Raw genomic sequence first — 23,019 nt, 5'->3', positions numbered from 1 at the left:
CTAACACCAAATTTATTAAGGTATTTTTTAATCTTTGATCAGTAAAGAAATGAGATAAAGAATTATTCTGAGTGTAAAATTGAAGTAAATTTTATTGTTACTGTAGTAGACCTCAGAATAATAAAAATTCACTATGCCCACAATAATTCGACACATTTATTTTATCATACCGCGTACTTAAAACAGTAGTCAAACATAACTGTCATTAGTGCTAATGAAAGTATATGCTACATTTTCTTTCAAGGGACAGTATTTCGTGCTAAATTAACAGAGATAACTGAAATCCGTACAAAGCGAATATTCTCTTATTGTCTTTTGTGAAAATTATGTCAAAATGCCCGAAAAAAATATATTAATGCAAGTATAATTAGCTAACTGTATAACGGCCAAGAATATTAAACTTTTTTTAATTTACATACAGTATTATCCTGATGTTTCAACTAGATGACGCAGTATTAATAGGCACAATATATTTGATTAGTTTCTTGAACTGAGAAAATACAGATAGATTAAGAAAGAGTTGCTTAAAAAACAGACAGGGATGTAAAGAAACAGTACTATAATTTTTGTTGTTTAGTCAGTAATCCGAAGACAGGTATGAACATCACTAGTGATATCAAGAAGCCATCACTTATGAGGCAAATAAGCCAGGAGAAGATAGGGTATGGTGGCCAGTTCCCTTTCCCCCTCCATTGCAAACCTCGTCGACTAGCTATATGTTACACTAATCAGACTTCAGATGTATACAAACAAATTGTTCTTCCTCTTAAACATACCGTCAAGTGAGATGTATTGCCTGATAATAAATGTAGCCTATTCGTGCATATCAGCCAGAACCTCAATCATGGGTAATATTTTTATATAACTTTTTTGTTTTTCTCTTATCACCCTTTTATGGTATAAACAAAATATATTATTATTAATCATACATACTTTTTAAATATTCAAAACCGATATCTATCACAATTTAAAGTAAACTTAAAGTAAAGACGCTCAGATTTATTTTCCTTATGAATTGTCAAGTATTATTTTAATTTCTTATTATTAAGTTTCGAGTATAGTAGCTGTATCAGGATAGGCATTCTTGGTCCGTGCGTTTTGTTTACAAACATTAATTAGTTGTCCACACCTGTGGAGTAACGGTGAGCGCGTCTGGCCGCGAAACCAGGCGACCCGGGTTCGATTCCCGGTCGGGACTAGCAACCTGGTTGAAGTTTTTTCTGGGGTTTTCCCTCAACCCAATATGAGCAAATGCTGGGTAACTTTCGGTGTTGGACCCTGGACTCATTTCACCGAAATTATCACCTTCATCTCATTTAGACGCTAAATAACCAAAAATGTCGATAAAGCGTTGTAAAATAACGTACTAAAATAAAAAATTAACTAGTTGTCCCGTGTCCCCCAGCCGACAGTACTGACGACGTTCATTCAGTTCCTATCAGCTGTATTGTCTATTCACTGGTGTTTTAGCTGCGGGATGGGGAGAACTCATTCCAGCAGGTAGAGTTTTAGGTAGTGGAAGGGGTAGTGTTTACTTAGTCTGAAGCAAGTCAAGGCCCTATCCTATACAGCCTATCCTGATACAGCTATTTTATTCGAACCTTATTTATCATATTTCACTGAAGAAACTATGCCTTTGAAACTGATCATTCGTACACAATATTCTTTTTCTTTCTCTACCTGTATCCAACACAAGTAACTGATCAATTATGTTATCCTTTTAAGCTACAGATAACATATGATGTAACATATTAAAATGTTGTACCAAAAATTGTGCGTAAAGTAAATCAATATATTTATTACATGAATTTTAATAATAGTTTCATTTATTATTGAAACTTTTACTGTAGTTTTTTATAAGCGTCAATGCACTTGAGAAAATAATATATTCCCAGACGAGACGTCTCTTTCACTATCGACATAAATCAACTCTCATTAGAAGTGACGTGACCCCAGGTGTTAGGCAGGCTTTAGATGCTAGCGGATAAGTCGTGTCTTGCCTGAGGAAAACTTGGAAAATTTATGCTGGATTGGGAGATAATATTGAAAGTTATCGTTTCATTTTACATAACTGACAAATGAAAAGTGCTGTACACTGAACCACAATATTTCTTGAAGCACGTGAACATCGTGTAGCGCAGTCGTATGTCTCTAGGCTATGAAGTAAGAATTAATTTTGTTTGGTGGTGACTGCAGTTTGTTCATAATGAATGTCATCTTTATTTCAATCCTCTTTAGTGATGAAGCAAGAGGTTTACTCTAAGTGGTTACTTTAAGAGGTTAGGTACATTTTACAGCAGTAAAATTTTGGAAATATTCAACTTTTTTTCTCCATTACTGTATATTGTACAATACTAAAAATTAGTATGTGTAAAACACTGTCCTTCTGCTATATGAAAAAAAAATATTTTTACACTTTAAAAAAATTTACATATCTTTTTTTTTTTTTTTTTTTTTTTTCAAAATTCAGTTAACTGTGCAGTGATAAAGCGTTTCCCACATAACTAAAAAACTATCCAACATTCTGTGATGAAATTTTTTGTGTGTATTTATGCATGTCATATCTACAATATAATGCAAGATCACTTCTCTGCCTTTGATAGATTGTCTGATAAACAATAAATTCATTTTTAAAAATGGTCATATATCAGTAATTTCTTCTAACACAAAATAAACAAAATATTATTTATTAAGGAATGTAGTTGAAAGAGCATGATGTTGTAAACATGAGTTTCAGCAATAAGGTAAAAGAGAGAGAACATGAAAAAGTTAACATGTTTTTGAGTTATAAGGGAAACGCTTCATCACTGCACAGTGAACTGCCATCATTTTGAATTTTGAAAAAAAAAAAAATAAATAAATAATTTGTTTTAAATCGTGAAACTATTTTTTTTTCATATAAGAGAAAGACAGTGTTTTTTACATACCAATTTTCATTATTGTACAAAATACAGTAATGGAGGAAAAAATGTTGAATATTTCCAAAAATTTTACTGCTGTAAGCTGTATCTAACCTCTTAACAGAAAATGTTTCTCTTTGCTCCATGCATCCAGCCTCTAAAATAAATAAAAATACTATTATGCGTTTTGTAATCAGAAAGTTTGGCTGAAATTCTGTGTAGTTTGACAACACCGCATCGCCGGCTTACGTTTGAAAGCACTCATGCACTCGGTCTGAACAGCTGAGTTCTGTCCCTTAGTCTGTTCTGTAGGATTGCAAGACTTCCTATTGACAGAAAATGACGATATGTGCTAATATCTTTATTTAATTTGCACGAAAAGCATTCATTTCATTGAAAAACTGCAAAGGGATAAGTCATTCATTATAAGTTTCTCTGATGATAAGATTAAAAATCAGAATCGTAGGGATAGTACTTACCGAGTAAAACAGTATTAACATTAGGGGAAAATTATTTTTTCAGGGAAAAGTATTCTTTTGGGACTGTTACGGTATTAGAATCTTTTTGTTGTACACTACCCAACGAACAAGCCGTTAAAATCTGCACAGTTATATTATTTCCACTCTGTATAATATGTCGGACATGTTTCTAAAGACTACTGTTTTTAGGGTGGTCTCCGCATCATCTGATATTTTATTTTCAGTGTTGGGAGTTTATCTGTAGGCTACGTTATTTAAGTAGCCTGTATGATGTAGGGTTTCCTCTTGATGTGAACACAATTTACATGTATGGTAGTCCAAATTTATATAACCTCAATTTTACAATGTAACTAAGTCTGGGCCTAGTTGTGAAGATTTTTGTTTCCAGGGGGAGATTTTTGTAAAGTGATAGATGGATGTGTTTTGCATTTAGTTTATTTAGCTTGTAGTTGAATTTAGTCATTGGTTTTTTCCAGTTTTTAGTAATTGTTTTATACATATTTAAGAAGCGAGCTTTCAATGTTCTTGTGTTCCGTATTGTAGAGTAGACGTATCAGCTCCAAATCGAGCTTTCAGGTATAACTCTCGGGTTCGAAAACCATCCCCGGAACAATTTTTCCTTCGAAATTATTCAAATCAACTTTACATGTGTGCACTCAATGTTGGTTGCTCGACGGTTGTCAACCCACTTTGAGGTCTGTGGATATAGAGGGAAAAATTGGATCGGTGTCTGGTAGAGTTCCTGGGTATCTCAGTTGATAGAGCGTTGGTACGTTTAACCAAAGGTCCCGGGTTCGATACCCGGCCCCGGAACAATTTTTCCTTCGAAATTATTCAAATCAACTTTACAGGGAGTTATACTTCAAAGCTCGATTTGCATAATACACGCCACTGTTTGTTAACAGAAAACCACAATTTAAGTCACACAGTTAGTGTGCACTCATGTTGGTTGCTCGACGGTTGTCAGCCCTCTTTGAGGTCTGTAGATATAGAGGGAAAAATTGAATCGTTGTCTGGTAGAGTTCCTGGGTAGCTCAGTTGGTAGAGCGTTGGTACGTTTAACCAAAGGTCCTGGGTTCGATACCCGGTCCCTGAACAATTTTTCCTTTGAAATTATTCAGACCTATCAGCTATTTCTTCTGCTCTTTCGGTGCATTCTGTATTTATATGACTTCATATTCATTAGAGATGTATTTTCTTGTGTTATAGAAATAATCTATGTAGCAAATGTATTCAATGTAGCCGCAGAAATGACTCCCGAATTTAAAATGTAAATACCAGAGCAATGATAGAGGCTATTCAAAATTTTATTTCACAGTCTGAAAGAGCAATGTTTATCATTTACTATACATACATTATCACTTAGTTTTCAAAATAATATCGTCCAAATGCCGACCTTCATATTCTATGCGTTTCTGAAGCCTCTCCCTAAATTTCTGCATTACCCTATTAGTCATTTCTGGTGATATTGCCGCAATTTCTTGACAGGTGGCAGCTTTGAATTCTTCTGGTGTTCTCGTCTTACATTTATAGACTTGCACCTTCAGTTATCCCCAGAGAAAGAAATCGCAAGGTGCGAGATCGGGGGAACGTGTTGGCCATGTAATGTCACATCGCAAGGAGATCAGACGCCCTGGAAACATTTCTCTTAGAAGGTTCATCGATGTCCTTGCTTTGTGTGCAGTGGCACCATCCTATTGGAACCACACAGCGAGATCCCCTTGTTCGTTGAGTTTCGGCTGCAGAAGGTTGTGTAGTATCTCTATGTAAAGAGCAGAGGTTACTGTAACTGTTCTGTCTTCCTCCAGAAAAAAATATGGGTCTATAATTCCAAAATCAGCAACAGCGCACCAGATAGTAACACGTTTGCTGTGGAGAGGTCATGGAGCTATTGAGAATTGTTTTCTGTCCAGTACCGAAAATTCTGTTTATTAACGTAGTCCGACAAATGAAAGTGAGCTTCGTTACTTGAAAGTAGACTGGACAGCTTTCAGGATGCGCTGCGGTTGGCCCAATCATATTCTTGAGTTCCTGCACAACCACCATTGTGTACGCATGGAACTTTAGGTCTGTGTGCAAAATTCTCCTACAGTGCGACCAGATATTTTCATAGCAGCTGCATGCCTACAGTCCGAACATTGAGGAGATTGCGTAATGATGTTTCTCACTTCTTCAATGTTCTGTTGTGTTCGAACGCTGTGAGGTCTACGAGACGGCTTCGTTTTTAAAATTGAACCAATTCTTCTCAAATTTTCGATCCACAACAAAATGATTTTCCTGTCAGAAACTTTGGCATTTCGATCTAGCCGAAAGTGCCTACGAAATAATCGCTATGTTGTGGTTCGGCATTTTTTAAACAAGTCTCAATCACGAAATCACAATGCTCTCCACTCTAGTCCATGATATTGACTGAAATTGTAAGGCACATGCTACACAAAGCCACAACTCCTATTCACTAACGCCAAAGAAACAGCAGTGTAGTTATTTTTGCCGCATTCTGTACTACAATCCATACAGGTTTGTAATAGCCTTTATACTGTGCAATATTCCAAGTATAGTGTATTATCAGAAATATCAGATCCATATTATTGGAGAAATAGTAAAGTAATGAAGAAGTTTTGTTTTAGTATTCACTCCATTTTGGTGGAGGAAGAAAGTGTTTATGCGCATTTTATGCACTATAGTCACACTTCAAATACCGCAAATCGCTCAGTGACTGCTGATCATGATGTCTTTGTGATCGTATTGGGAATAGTAGTTTGTGTTCTCCACGTTCTCCCAGTTTTAATTAGTATTTTATCATGGAGACAGTTTAGAGACTAGATGCATGAGAATAGTCTGCATTATATAAAGATGAAATTCATGTACTAAGAGTGATAAAATGATAGAATGGCTAATAATATAAAAGAGAGCTACTGTGTGAGAAGTGGTGGCCAGTGGAATTCGTAAAGAACGTCTTTGTAAAATATTAATTTAGTAGGTACGAAATATTTAGTTGCTTGTTTCATACAGTTTTTAATGGTAAAAGAGGATAATATTTCCCAAAGAGTTGATGGTACATTGTATAGACTATTCATACATTATACTGATTTGCGTGATATTTTCCACATTTATTTTCTAACAACAGATTTCACTGTGTTCATCTCTGATCTGTTCTAAATTTGTAGTTATTTATGGACTACGCTTCAAAAGTAAACAAATCCATCGAATAAATTTAAATTATATTTTTTTCAAAATGTATTTAATTTCATACAAGGAAAAGTGAAATAACAGCAATTATGTCGAATGTAAATCGGAATATAGTTTAAAACAATTATTTTCTCTCGAGATATGTCTGTAAAAAAGCAGCTGATTTTTCTTCTTGAAAATATGATCGTTTGCAGATCAGATGTAATCATGAACGCTATTTTTAAAAATAAATGAATAAATATATTTAAATATTTCTCTATATCTAGCAGAATCCATACTTTTCAATGAAATTTACTGTACTATAAACTCTCTTTTAAAACAGTTAACCTATTGGCAGAATAAAATAACAGTTTAGAAATTTAATTTATACATATACGTATAATGAAATATTAAGTTGGTCCATAAGTTCGTAGCGTTTTTCTGTACTTCCATTCATTTAATAGCACTATAATGACACAGCTTCCATAGCAACGCTACGAACTTACACAACCTAATAAACTGTATTGATAATAAATGTAACTAATCTGTGTATTATTCTACAATTATTTTTCTTATCAAATTTACGATTATCAATAAATTGAAATATGCATGAAAAGTGAAATTCTGCGCCCTTAAAGTATAGGCATAGATAAATTATATTATCAATTTCAATTTTTTTTCTCGTTATCACCAGAAAAATTTACTTTAAACTATATAATAAAGTGTCGTAATGACTATCGATGTGTTAATCTTAATGTAATACTACATAACATTAACATAAAGAGTACCGGTACCTATAATAATTTTCCTTTTTCTTTAATGTGACTGATTTGTTGATCTAGATGTTTTTAACTTTGTGTTCTGGAAACTTAGCGCTCTAAACTGCCTTGTTTAATAAATAATCTTTCATATAGATAACTGAGTACAAGAGTGGTACTGAAAACGTGTTGTATAATTATTATATAGAGAAGAAATTAATTGTATTGATTTATAATAAATAATTTACTGACAATGCACTCTCGTATTGGTGTCATTATTTAATTAAAAGTTTATAGTGTATAGTGAAACGAAATTTTATGATATTAGTTGCAAGTAAGATTTTAATATGTCCACAGTATTCACTGTCATGAGATTTCTTTTTGTAAAATTTCGTAGAAATACGCCGACGTCAGCAATTTGATCTAGGAGGGACTTCGGAGAGTAAAACTTCAACAGAGAGGACACAGTTTCATCATGGAGGACAATGTTTATTTAATGTAACTACGTGATTTAAATCATTATGGGAGTAGGTTATTATTAGAGCCGAAACTCCTGATGTTAAGTACCACATTGGAATAGAATTCATTTTTTATTTTCATTTCCATCAGAAATAAAAGTAGCTAGATAATATGGCGACAAAATTTAACGGAGATTTAAGAAATTAACGATAGTTATGACTGAAAGTTAAAGAAAGTTCTCACGAAGTTGATTTCATTAACAATAATTGATTTCTCGAGAGTGTGGGTCATGGAGTACGTATACATGACGTATTTTTATGAAAATTAAATTCTGATTATTGGTAGCCATTATTTTGTTCAGTAAACGAATATCTTCAGAAACAAGAAAAAAAATGAATATAAGTATCTCCTGAAAATGCATTGAATTTCATAATTTCAAAATAGTTAATGTAATTTTTGCTCGTTAATACCTTAAATTGTTATAACAATATTGTTTCACTTAATTTAATTATCAGGAAACAGAAGTAATTTATTCTGGGATGAAAAATGGAGGAAACTTAAACTTACAAGTATATATTTATTAATTATTCACAGAAATGGAGATGGATAGAGTTATTCAAAAGTGACGGAAAATTTGAAAGAGCCACCGGTGTAGCTCAGTCGGCTAAGGCGCTTGCCTGCCAATCCAGAATTCCGCTCGACCGCGGGTTCGATTTCGCTTGGGCTGATTATCTGGTTGGAGTTTTTACGAGGTTTTTCCCCCACCGTAAGGCGAATGTCATGTAATCTATGTTCAATCCTCGGCCTCAGCTTGCCAAATACTATCTCACTATCAACGCTAAACAACCTTATAATTGATACAGCGTCGTTAAATAATAAAAAAAAGATTTGAAAGTCTCCTATCTTTCTTAAGTAAAAAAAGGTAAATAATAATATAATTTTGTTCATAACTAATGGGGTTTATTCTATAAAAATATATGTTTTAGTCGTTTCAAGTGTTACTAAATGGCAAAATAAATAAATACAAATTAATCAAGCTATTCTTGAATAAGTGTTAATGTGCATGTTTTTGTGTTTGTTTATCAGTTCATACCAAGAAATAATTATTTACCTCTACAAATGCGAATTGGTCTTATTCAGTGTTACTATGAATGCAACACAGATTGTTTCAGCGCATTGTAAATATTCAAAACTTTAAATGGATTGAAGTATGGCCCCTGCAGTTTGTCGTCATTGTGGAAACTTGTAAAATAGGGTAAAGTTGTCTAATTCCGTGATACTCCCAATTCCGTGATGTTTTTTTTTTTTTTCACCGAATGTCACAGGATTGCACATTTTGCTAGGAAGTTCACCGATGTCCCAAAAGTGGGCGAAAGATGCACTCTTTCGAGAAAGATATTTGGCGCTATGGTCGAACGGTAAAGCTTTGACTGACATTCAATTTTAAAAAAGTATCACTGAATTTGGAATATCACGGAAATAGGTAACTTTACCCTACTCTGCAGAGACCGGTTCTGTGGCAGATAAACGCTGTGGTAGACCAACGTCCGTAAAATGCGATGTGAATGCTGCAATAGTTGTACGAGGAGACGGGACAAAATTCGGAATACGGAACATCGCAGTGTGAATCAAGTTGCGAGGCGAAAGCATATGAACTATCGGTACTCTGTATTGTAGCCAACGTATTGCCGGAAATTGGTTTATACCTGAATAAACTCCACTCTTTTATAAACAAAGTGTATTATTATTTTTCTGTGAAGTTACTTTTTGACAAATTTACAGAACTTCCAAATCTTTCGTGAATTTTGAACAATCATGTATATTAGTCTAGTAAGGTCCCTGAGCCAAATAACGCCATGTATACCTTTAACGCCACCCTATTAAAATTTGTTAACGGCAGAAGTTTTCGGTAGTGCACTACTGTAGCCTGCATTCGCTTGCAATCTAGTAATGAAATGAATTACTAGCTGTCCGCTGACATTTACGAATGACATTATATTCAATCATTTTCCTGTTGTGTGTTGATAGTGAATGGCTGTTCTTATATCAAGGTAAGAGGCAATATTTTATTTTGTGTGTTGAGAAAATAATAACTATATTAAACTATATATTTTCGTGATCCTTAAACATTCTTCTATGTATAGAAAGTATTTGCTATCTATAAAATTTGAAAATTTTAAAGAAACAGGCATGTCATGTTATCAAGTACTCAGTAGCGCTTTAACGCCATGTGGCGTTAAAGGTTTACAGACAAAATTTTAGGTTATGTTAGTACTAAGGCTGACAGTACAGCATCAGTGTGAAAGCATCAGGAAAATCACTAAGCTTTCACCTTACAAATGTTCAGAATGTGCAGTGATGATATTGGTTCAATTGCTTATCGAACTCTTAATTTTTTTTATTTTACATAACTTAATTTTTTTGTTTTACTTATTGGAAAACATTCAAATTAAATTAAGGTAAATGCTTTTGTGTTTAATAACTTTCTACTGAGTCACATTGTCTATTTTTTTTAAACAAAGAGTCACTGGAAAATATATTTTCCTAATCCATCTGATGTTTCAGTTTCAGATCAAGAATCTTTCATTAGTATTGTATTTTTTATTAACATAAACTCAAATTTAGTCGCTTAGTTCAATTTGTGTTGCTTAGGAAAAATAATTAATTAACAATTATAAGTGTATAGGTTACTAGAAAATAAGTGGCGTTAATTGGACAACCTGTTCTTAATAACGCTAGTTTACAAAGTTTTCCTATTTGAGTTCTAATTCTTGTTCGGTATTTAATATATCCATTTTCATTGTGCTATTTTGTAAAGATAAGATTACAGTTTCTATTTCATAATTTTCGTGTTTGTACATAACTTATTTCCAGAGCAAAAGTGACTGAAGTGTTAAGGTGGCGTTATTTGGTACGTGTACCTTATGATAAGATTTACGAATTATCTGTTTAAACGAAGATGATAACATAATATATATTAATCTGAAATAATTAATTTACTTGATTGTTTTCTTTGTTATTTAAGTAAGTACTGTAGATATGCCCATCCCTTTATGTAATAGGAATAATAATGCATTTGTTGATGAAATAGCTACAACAGATACTACATAATTGATAATATGATATGTATCTTCACTATTTTTGTTGTTATTTTTCTTAACTCGATTTAATTTGACCATTTCACTAAATAAATGCATAGTTTTCCTAATAAAATTGTTATAGATAAAATAGCAATGAAATCCAAATACAGCACTCCTGCTTTTCAAAACTGCTAATTTTTTTATGGTATAGATTACTACAAGGAAGACTGTTAAAAGCCGGAGCATTTTAAACGCGTTCAAAACTTTCATAATGCCTATTATTTTTTTCGCTCCTTCCATCGACACCAATGAAATGACAACAGGGACAAATGTAGACAAGAATGTGATACTGAAGAAATTTATATTTTAAATTGTTCAAGAATTCCAATTTAACTTAAATTTAACAAGTCTGAAATCTAATTTTCATAACAAGCAAAGAACAATATTTGTGTTTTACTTATTTACATTTTAATGCAATAACTAATAATGAGGTCGAAAATTATCTCAAATCGGAAAATTTCCATTACCTCACAATGTTTTTAATCTGCTCTATTTCGAGTGTGGTTCTGTAGTTCTAAGTTAAATGTTCAGCGTTTTAGGCTGGTGTTAAAAGTTTAGTCCTCCTGCAAAATGCGCCGTTTATACGAACACTGCATACAGTCACTGTTCGTAGTTCTATTTTCACTCTTCACTTTCCATTAGAGTTATAAATTGCTTCAATGTAATTTTAAATAAACAATACCTGGTTTTCAGTCGTACCTGAAACCTCAACTAAAATCCTATCAGGCACTGCATTGAGATTAACTCCGTATGGCGTGAGCAACGTTGGTGATCATGGCTTCCTATCCAAATTTGTTTTTTCTTACTACAGTGGTCTGAGGCACAGCGCTGGAAAGAAGCAAGTTAATTCTATGGAAAGGTTTTTAGTTCCGACACCATTGCTTGAGAATTCATGTTCTCTGTGAGATAAAGATGGATTCAAGATAAGTCACTTTAAGAGGGTTTACGTAAAACCTAAAAGATGTCACTTCCAGCAGTGCTGAAGTGAGATCGAGAACAAAATAACCTCAAAAAGTACTGAAGCTAATGTTTCACAACATGGAAATATCCATAGTAAGTGATATTACTATGGATAGGGCACACAGACTTGTATCTGTCAGAGTTTGACACTTGGAACATTCTTCAAGTTTCTTGACATACAGACAGAACGTTTGGCTGAGTGGACAGTGGAGAGTTCTGTAGTATTCAAAGCCCATTAAAGAACTAGTTTGTTGAATGGCTCATCAGAGGCCCGGTGGTAAGGGGCTGCTGCCAGCAGCGACCCCTATAACTGTGTCGTTGTATTCACCCTCTTCGTCTCTATTAATGGCGTTCACCATTTCTTCAGTCTCCTTCCGAACTGAAATGTAAAACAAAAATTGTTAGAATCATTCATAATATAGTGCGTTAAATAAGTTCGTTTACAATGTTTCATAGATGGTAGAAGAGTAAAAATAAAAATATTTTTATGTAACGTCAACCTCTCAGACATCTTTTCACCGCTATGAATTCACAAGTGGTGTTCTGACTCCCGTTATTTTAATGCTTAAAAGTGATGCTAAAAATGTGTAGAGAGATGTAGTTGTAAACATGTATAAGAAAGGTTAAAAAGTGTTGAAATAAGCATAACACTACTGACTACAGCATCTATCCTAAGTTATATGCAAATATAATATTAAAAATAGATTAATTACAAATACTTATATGAACCGTTCAGAGCAAAAGTGGTGTAAGTAAAAATTGGGTAATGAAGTTTAAAGTAATAATTCTGTAAAATACAGCGCAAAGTAGCAATTAATATGCCCTTCTTGCTATCCACTGACTACTAATAGTTTAAATAAATTGGATATTAATTGCTATCACCTTCATATCATTCAAACGCTAAATAACGTAAACTGTTGATAAAGTGTTGTAAAATAACCTACTAAAATAAAAATAAAAATACATACATACATACATACATACATACATACATACATACATACATACATACATACATACATACATACATACAGTACGATTATTTAGTCCTGACAGTCGCCTACAACGTGCGCCTGGATCAGGCGAGTCCATTAAGTTACGCCAAGGGATGTTCAGGTTAGTCTGTCGCCTGCAGTCAGAGCGATCGGATGTCCCGCATGCGGTATAGCGTTGTCCTTCCGGTACAGTTAAGCTGTACTGCATTCCTTTACCGACCGCTGGCCCTTATCTCTACTCCGGAATTCTCCCCACTACTCCTACTATTTCCTCTCAATCGCATCACTGAGCTGTCAGGACTAAATAATCGGTCTGTACATACATACATACATACATACTATAAATATGCCTATAGTGAGATTTCATTTTCATTGCAATATTCAGAATACAAATATAGTGACGACTTGATATTCCCCGAGAAGAGGAACGGACGACAACCACCTTACCCTGAGATGTCAAAGCAGGCATTTGGTGAGCATAATCTAATGGGTTATCTCGACTTTGTAAGCATTATAATTAGATGACACGGAGGAAGGCTGCAATGATTTCATTAACGAGTTTCGCTGCAGATGAAATGGATGCCCTGTTATAACTGAATTCGTTCATCGCCACATACTGTACTTTTGTCAGAGCAATATTGCATGAAGTACACAAGCCCAACTTTCCCTTTCAGCTCATTACCCGTACCATCATTGATTTAGTTTAGCATTTCCAGTTCGAAACTTCATTTATCCTACTGCATATACAGAATGCTCATTATTACTGTAAACTAGGAGACTATTAAAAACGCCATTTTTACTCTGAACATAGTTTGATATGTTTTATGTTATTTCAGTGGACGAATTGGTAATCATTTCTCAACTTATTTGCAGCAGAACACCAAATAGGTTTTATTTCTCAGCAGATCAGTATTAAAGCTGATCACTGGCCTAACTGGACTGGCAAAATTAATTATTTGGAATATAGATGTAAATGATAATTCCACGCAAATAATTTTCAACCAATCGCTAAGCTTATTGATGCTCAATTGACCAATGGCAATCGAACTACATTGTGAATCCCAAGCGAACGTTTCTCAGCCAATAAACACGCTCATTGCCGTTAGATTTACCATGAGAATTTAATTGCACTGATAGTTAACAGCATCCTGCTCAGAATTAATAAGTGGTAGTTTTTTTCCCTCCTACGTTCATTTGTTTTATTTGTATCGTCTCTGTTTCTTTGTACGATTACATCTTACTTCCTGTCTCAACATGCAATAATAATTACTTACAATAAATGCACAATTAATTATTACAAATGAAAAAGTTTATAATAAAATTAAACATGTTCAAAATTATAGACAAGTAACGGTAAAAGAGATCGAAATAAAGTGTTGTTTTAACCTCAGATGTTCATTTCTTTTTATTCAAAGGAGACACTCAAATAGGGTAATTTAATTTCGTTTTCTAAACTCATGTTTGTTGTCATTAGATAATATTATTTCTCGACCTCTGGTCTAGAAATAAATATCGTGACAACAAACGTTTGTAAGTTCAATTAAAGTACAGGAAAACTATCAGCACTCGTTGTATTACAGAAGCTAGTTTTATGCAGTCAGGTTAAAGAAAACTGAAATGCCATATATGTTATAGTGGCAGATTTGCTGAATTGTAATTTCAGTTTTTATTTATGAAAATAAGACCTAATTTGTATGTATACATCTTTACCTTAACCAGTCGGTTAAGGCGCTTGCCTGCCGGTCTGAAGTTGCGTTCGGGAGCGGGTTCGATCCCCGCTTGGGCTGATTACCTGGTTGGGTTTTTCCGAGGTTTTCCCCAACCGTAATGTGAATGCAAGGTAATCTATGGCGAATCCTCGACCTCATCTCGCCAAATATCATCTCGCTATCACCAATCTCATCGACACTAAATGACCTAGTAGTTGATACAGCGTCGTTAAATAACCAACTAAAATAAATAAAAATAACGACTATTAACTGATACTGCTACTGCTACTGCTACTAGTTTACTACTAATAAATACTAGTCTTGCAAATAGAGAAATAAATAAATAAGTAAATAAATAAATAAATAAAAATCAAAATCATATATATCTTTGTTGAATAAATTATGAGATTTCAATAAATAAATATAAAGTGAATGAGTTAATAAGTGAATGAGTGAATAAGTGAATAAATAAATAAATAAATAAATAAATAAATAAATAAATAAATAAATAAATAAATAAATCAAAATCATATGTCTTTGTTGAATAAATTACGAGATTTCAATAAATAAATAAATAAAAAATGAATGAGTTAATAAGTGAATACATAAATAAATAAGTAAATAAATAAATAAATAAATAAAATCATATATATCTTTGTTGAATAAATTACGAGATTTCAATAAATAAATAAAAAGTGAATGAGTTAATAAGTGAATGAGTAAATAAGTGGATGGATGGATGGATGGATGGATGGATGGATGGATGGATGGATGGATAGATGGATAGATGGATAGATGGATAGATGGATAGATAGATAGATAGATAGATAGATAGATAGATAGATAGATAGATAGATAGATAGATAGATAGATAGATAGATAGATAGATAGATAGATAGATAGATAGATAGATAGATAGATAGATAGATAGATAGATAGATAGATAGATAGATAGATAGATAGATAGATAGATAGATAGATAGATAGATAGATAGAACTTTATTGTCGATGGCATAATGTATGCATAGACATGGTCAAATATATACAATTACAATTTAATGTAAAATAAGCCAAATATAAAAAAAAAAAAACATTATTCGTTTCAAGGGCCCATGCGTGCATCCTCAAGACTGTAGGGACACAATTTTATTAATTTCGTTTTTATATAATTCCTAAATTTCAGAGAATTTTTTGTATATTTGATGTCATCAGGCAAACTGTTGTATATTTTGATACCAAAGACCATCTATGTTCTATTAGTGTTTGTAAGGTGGTGAGCTGAAATAAATAAATAAATAAACAACATTTATCGTAACTTTGTACAACAAAGCTAATTGCAAAACTCTTCTCTATGATATTAAACAAACTAGGCTATCTTGTATTCACAGAATTAGCGCATTCTTCTTCCTATTCTCTTCGTCTCTTCCCAATATGTACATGTTATTGTGTTCCATTCCTTTTTGTTTCTGAAAACACTTTAACACGTTTTATTTTTACCTGTCCATTATTTTATAGAAAAGGATGAAGGTATGTCAAGTCGTCATTGCTTAGCCTACTGCAATACTGACATTTAATGTAATTAATTTTTAAAAGCGTTGCTCGCAAATGTAACTGTATTGAGTCAAAGGCTGCCATTAACTTTGATGCAGTCTGGGAAATGTATCACAGAACAAAGATTTTAACAGTTGCCAACATTTTTTCTTAGAACATTTTACGCTTGTGAAATTCTGCAGAAGCAATTAATTCAATTTTCATCTAGTGTGGAAATTCAAAGGACTGTTACAGAGGTGAATGTCCCGCTCCATTGTTTTTAGTTCTGCAAATTGGGATTCGCAAGTACCATATACAATAGACTAGCAATACTGAGTCCGAGAACGGTCAACTCTACTAAGGTAATCATTTACATATCGCACTGAGTGCGGCAATGAATGTCATTACCATGGTGATATGACGATAGATAAGTATCCATTATCAAACCAACGCGGATGAAATCTGCTTACTCTCGTGTGCTATATAATATTTTATCCATTACTGCTATCTAAATTTCATTATCGGTATCTAAATTAGATTTTTAATTGTGTAGGTGTCGCAAGCACGGAATATCGACGGAAGGAATGCGAATGAAACACTGCGATAAGGAAGAGCGGGCGACAGGAAAGGTCACGAGATAGCTTGAATGATATTCAAGACTACAGTCGGAAGAGAAATGACATCGATAGAAACAGTCTTGCGTTGTAATAGTTACATTACGACTTTAATTTGTTGCATTGCATGTGAACACGTGTCTCGTATCGCACGGTATTATTATTTCATTCGTAAACATATGTTGCGCATTTAATTAGCTTCGAATTTTTCTCTTGCTACGTTCTTTATTTTCACAGCGATGTCCTCATTTGTTCATCTTCTTGAAAGAGACAGTACTTCCATCGGGCCGTACCTCTCCCCCTCGGCGTGCCTACATACACACGTCAAAACAGACAGCAACGCCACCATTGCTTTACGGTAATCGTTCCTTGCGCGAGCTATACGTCTTTTCTTTGTAATGTGTTGTTTGTGAAGAAGTTATAAATGAATATTTGGATTTTATGGTTGCTAATGTGTTGGTTGTCATGGAGATAAAGGTTTAATTCACTTCTGTGAATAAATTAAAAACGCCATTGTTTAGGTTACTAAGAACGATGAAATAAAGACCAGTTATGGATAATAGTAATATGCGTTACAAGAGCGGTATGTTGAAGTTTTCATTTTCGAGGAAAAGTTTGAAAAAGCGAAACGTAGTTGTGCTTTTTTAATTTCCGAGAATTGAAAGAAAACATACCGCTCGTGTATCGTACATTATTTTGTGCGAAGATCGTTTATTACATACCTGAAAGAGGAATTTCTAATTAGTTGCAATGAAATCTCCATCTTGGTTTCTGTTCAATGACGGCAAATTTGTAAAACAAAAATATCTGTCTTCAACATTGTTGCTTTAAAATGTTTTCTGTGTTTACTATACTCCAGCAAGCCGTGATATACGTCTGTCTTTCCCCCCCCCCCCCAGTCTATGATGAGTCTGGAATCTGTTGATTTTTTCACGGCTTCCTTAATGTTACTTGCATCACGAATGCAGTAACTTTAGTGGAGATGTAGAGTTTACTTAATTTTCGCAAATATTTAAAAATAATAATTAACAGTGCAATTTAGGTGAAATTGCAGTGGTAAGTTTCCAATTTATAATTAATACTATATTGAACGTCTCTAAAAATAATATGTTAAAAGCCTAAAGCAGTAAAATCAATATGTCACTTAAGCGGTAAGAAGAGGGAAATTGTTGTGTGTGTTAGGTTGGGAATACTGAATGTGGAATTTTAGACTTTCCGGGGATTGGTTTTGTGCGGAAACCAAGCAAATACGCACGATCTCGCACAAAATTATTTTACTGGCTATCTTATTTCTCTTTTGTTTTCCGTTGCAATAGATATTCATTGTTTGTTTCAATAAAGCCATTTCAATATTGAGTTATTATTTATTTAAAAACTCTTATTAATTAATTGTGTATGTACAGTAATGGCAAAAAAACAGGAGCGACTCTTGTAGCTGATTTCAGAGCCTTGTTCACTCCAGAGTGATAGACTGGTAACTAAGACTTTCGTGGTTCGAATCCTGCCTGGGAAGGAAACTTTTTTTTGTTCCTTATTCCAAGTTATTCCCAATACTTTTCGATTGCACTACTTAATTAACTTATTATTCCAGAACATGAATTTTACCAGCAATCGAAAAGTATTGGGAATAAATTTGAATAAGGAACAAAAAAAGTTTCCTTCCCAGGCAGGCTTCGAACCACGAAAGTCTTAGTTACCAGTCTATCGTGCTCTGGAGTAAAGAAGGTTCTGAAATCAGCCACAAGGGTCGGTCCGGTTTTTTTTGCCACAACTGTACAATACATCAAGTGGTACAGACTGTTCAGTCTTGAAGGATCTGACAATTTACTGAGAAAGTTCGTAAATACCTAAACACAGTAATTTCCAGGTAAATTATCATTTCAAGTGTCAATGAATACCTTAAAACTCTGTTAGCCTTTGCTAAGTTGCTGCGTTTGAAACCCGAACTTCATCGATATGTCAACCGTGATAACTATTCGACCACCAAGACAGATATTTAATGGCAATACACGTAACATGAATTATACGCACGCTGTTACGACAAGCCAAGCAAGTAGTGGCTGCAAAATTATACGAAAAACAGCCGGGAGCATTTACAGTATTTCATTCTAGACCTAGGCCGTATTGTGTTAAATTGCCCCTCGTTTCAAATGACCATTCTAGGCCTGGAACTAATGGACATAATTGTGCAGTGTAATTAATCAAAGATAGAGGATATTGGATCCTATGTCGGTAACCTACATGTGACATCTAATTGATATTCTAGGACCTGCCACGTATTCTTTGACTGTTATTACGAAAGAGAAATAATGGATTCTTTGTAAATTATAGACCTAACAAGATCAGTGTCTATATCTATAACTGCGTAAATAATGTATTACACTTAATTTAATTTATTATAACCAGTATTGTCGGCCTGGGTAGCATAGCCGGTATAAGGCTGATCTTCTGTGCTCGAGGTTGCGTATTCGATCCCGGCCCAGGTCAATGGCATTTAAGTGTGTTTAAATGCGACAGACTCATGTCAGTAGATTTACTGGCATGTAAAAGAAATCCTGCGAGACAAAGTTACGGCACATCGGTAACGCTGATATAACCTCTACAGTTGCGAGCGTCGTTAAATAAACAATATTTTTTTATAACCAATATTAGCCTACACAAGAAATTTATCATGTTTGGTATCATATTATTATTATTATTATTATTATTATTATTATTATTATTATTATTCCCCACTGCTGTGGAGTAACGGTTAACGTGCCTGACCGTGCAACGAGCGAGTCCGGGTTCAAATCCTGGTTGAGGCAAGTTACCTGGTTGAGGTTTTTTTTTTTCCAGGGTTTTCCCTGAACTCATTAATTGCGTCCACACCTGTGGAGTAACGGTCAGCGCGTCTGGCTGCGAAACCAGGTGGCCCGGGTTCGAATCCCGGTCGGGGCAAGTTACCTGGTTGAGGTTTTTTCCGGGTTTTCCCTCAACCCAATACGAGCAAATGCTGGCTAACTTTCGGTGCTGGACCCCGGACTCATTTCACCGGCATTATCACCTTCATATCATTCAGACGCTAAATAACCTAGATGTTGATACAGCGTCGTAAAATAACCCAATAAAAAAAAATAAAAAAAACTCGTTAATTGCAAATACTGGGTATATTTCGGCGCTGGACCCTGAATTCACTTCGCTAGCATTATCAAATTGATATCATTCAGACGTTAGATAATCATTGCAGTTGGTAAAGCGTCGTAAAACCAATTAAAAATATTACCATTACTGTTATAATACCGAACACACTCCATCCCAGGGGCCGGAAATCCTGACTTGGGTTTCTCGTGGTTTACCAACGAATGCTGGGATAGTATCATTCAATGATTACGATTCCCCTCCCTTCCAATCCTACTTAAACTTTCACCTCACATATAAAAATCAGACTATCTTCCGTTATAGGCCTGCCACCTATCCATAACAGTATCACACCGGTAAACGTGCCTCTAGCGTCCATAGTAACAGTGGTGACGGTGATAGTGGTAGTAGTAATTCAGGAGACATGTTATAGGCTAGAAACTTGTATGGTCTTCCTCATACATGGGAAGCAGGTTACGTGAAACTGTGCATGAGTTTGAAGCTGAGTATCTCGGGAAACAGCTAAACACAAATTGAAACATACGGCAGCCGTTATTTGACTGCTACAAAATACAACGCTTGCGGTGACGTTAAATGTTTTCTTCCTATTTACATCTAACACCATACAAAATACATAATTCATTACAGTGTAGCAGTTAGCATCTTAAACATTTATGCAAAACATTGTTTTGAATGACAGTTTTTCATGTTATGTTTCAGTTCTTTGTTCCCGATCAGAACGCAAATTTGAACACTAATTCATGCATGTATGTGTGATTGAGCTTTGAAGTTTGTTTCCTTCCACTCTTATTCAAATCGATGTAAATCGCTTTTTTAAATTGCGTTGCGCGTGCTTGATACCCAGACGAAGTACACTGTAAGTTAAAAATACTTGCAGACTTGAGATCAAATTTATCCATTTTGAATTGTAGAATTTACAAGTAGGTTAGCTCGTGAGATTTTCGCGTAATAATGTGGTACATTAACTGTAAACATAGCGTTGTTTAATTCGCTGTTATTCCGAAGAAAAAATCAAATAGCTTTTATTAATCGTCACGTAGTATTTAATAGTATTGATGGGTTGTAGAGAAATCGCAACACTACTACTAGGCTCTCCGACAAGTCGTTCGTAGACTCCAGTTACGTAAATAGCTCGCTATCGATGATCGGCCTATGTATTGCAATATTGGTAATTCGACATGCCATAAACTACTAATACAGCGTGTCCGAAATGAAACCTACCGATAAAGATACTAAATAATTTATTCCTTAATTATGACACACAAAAACAAATTAGGGAAAAATATTAATCAACTCAACAAGTTTATGCACCATCAGTAAATCTCAGCATGTCCCCCTCTAGTAACACGACACACATCTAACCTGTATTCAATCTCTCTCCAGGCATTGTGTAAGATCTGCGGAGTTACAGATAATCCTTTGACGTAACACTTGAAGTTATCCACTCTGGTGTTGTAGACACGGTCTTTCACGAATCCCCAAATAAAAAAATCCAATGGTGTAAGATCAGGAGATGGTGGGAGCCATGCAATAGGACCACCACAACCAATCCATCGTCCTGGGAAATAATTGTGTAAAGTTTCAACGACTGGTCCCCAATAATGAGGGGGAACTCCGTCTTGCTGGAAGGTAAACCTCTCTGGAATCTGAGATAGCGCAAAATTTTCAAGCATATCGAGATATACCGCACCAGTCACTGTGTTCTCTGTGAAGAAAAAAGGTCTGATCACTTCTGAACTGGTTAATCCACACCAAACATTTAACTTTGGAGAGTTACGTTCATGTTAAAAAATAACACGAGGATTCTCAGAACCCCCAGATCCTGCAATTGTGGCGATTAACATAGTCACACATGTGAAACGTTGCCACCACCATCTCACTGAAAGTCTCCATTTTATAGCAAATGTTTGTGCCACTGAACAATGGTGTGCCTATCAGGAGCTGCACGACCATATTTTTCACGAAATCTCCGCTGAACTGTAACCGGACACTTAAACTCTGCTAACCAATAACAGCACTGCACTTTTTCTTGCTGTGTGAATGGCGCTATTTCGGAAAACAATCTGTGTATACACAACAATAGGAATAACAGGTTCGCCAATTTCACGACATAAAAACTTGTTGAGTTTCTCTACATTTTAGTGCAAGCTGGCCGTATGTAACTTTTATGGATGTCTAGTTAGTTCATTTCTTTATCGGTAGGTTTCATTTCGGACTCGGTGTATAATACCGGTATATTACTAAATATAAGTAGTTAAATATCATTTACTTACTACAATTAAGAAAGGAGATGCTGAAACTGTCTACCTCCATATTGTTGCACATATTTAAAATATGATGCAATAATCTCTGCTGCTTTTATTGAGAAATGGAGAAGATAATCTCGTATGATATTTCTCAGTTCTTTCAGGGTATGTGGATTATTTCTATACACTTTTTCTTTTACATTTCTCCAGAGTTAAAAGTTGCAACGGATTAGGTAATCGGGAATCCTGATAATATTGATCTATGAAATTCGTCCATGGAACAGTCAGTTGTATATATACTATCGCAGAATCCTGTTTGAGAGGAAGCATCCTTTTGTTTTTTTAACAGGATTTTGCGACAGCACATATAACCGAATATTCTATAGACGAACTTGATAGAGTATTCGACAAAAAAAGTCAGTAGACATATGTAACCACTTCGATCCCCTGATCTAACCCCATATGACTTGTATCCCTAGGGAACTCCGAAAGACAAAGTGTACATGAAAATCCACATACACTAGAAGAACTGAGAAATAGCATAATGGAAAACATTGCTTCTATTTCTCATCGGAAACTACAACGAATATGGCGTCACACCTTAAATAGGTATGACGAACATTTGGAAAAAGAAGGCAGAACAGTTTCAGCATTTCCTTTCTTAAATTGGTTGAGTAAATGGTAATCTAACTGCTTATATTTAGCAATGATTTATGTTAATACTTTGTGGTGTAGTATCGAATAGTATCGAATTACAGCCATAGCAAACTATCTACGATTATACGTAACCGAAGTCTGCTAGGGGCTCGGCCGAAAGTCGGGTCGCTGCGTTGCGGTTATATACAATCTATTCACCCAGCGTGTTATTTTAAATACACGAGCGATTCGAAGTACAGGATATGAGATTATAATAATAAAAA

At 34.4% G+C, this 23,019-nt stretch overlaps 1 protein-coding gene across 2 annotated transcripts in view; it reads right to left on the bottom strand.

Annotated features, from left to right (window-relative positions):
- Positions 1-6,752: 6,752 nt before the first annotated feature.
- The window catches only part of LOC138694724 (uncharacterized), a 234,725-nt gene continuing 218,458 nt past the window's right edge, over positions 6,753-23,019 (bottom strand). For both annotated transcript variants that reach the window (XM_069818718.1, XM_069818717.1), the window contains exon 2: positions 6,753-12,243. In XM_069818718.1, coding sequence (XP_069674819.1) covers positions 12,128-12,243 — 116 coding nt within the window. In that variant the 3' untranslated portion in view covers positions 6,753-12,127. The remainder of the gene's footprint in view (positions 12,244-23,019) is intronic.

The sequence above is a fragment of the Periplaneta americana genome, chromosome 2 (genome assembly GCF_040183065.1).
Source record: "Periplaneta americana isolate PAMFEO1 chromosome 2, P.americana_PAMFEO1_priV1, whole genome shotgun sequence".
Taxonomy (NCBI): domain Eukaryota; kingdom Metazoa; phylum Arthropoda; class Insecta; order Blattodea; family Blattidae; genus Periplaneta; species Periplaneta americana.
Note: the sequence above shows the minus strand (reverse complement) of the source record. Positions and strands in the feature narration are given on the sequence as shown.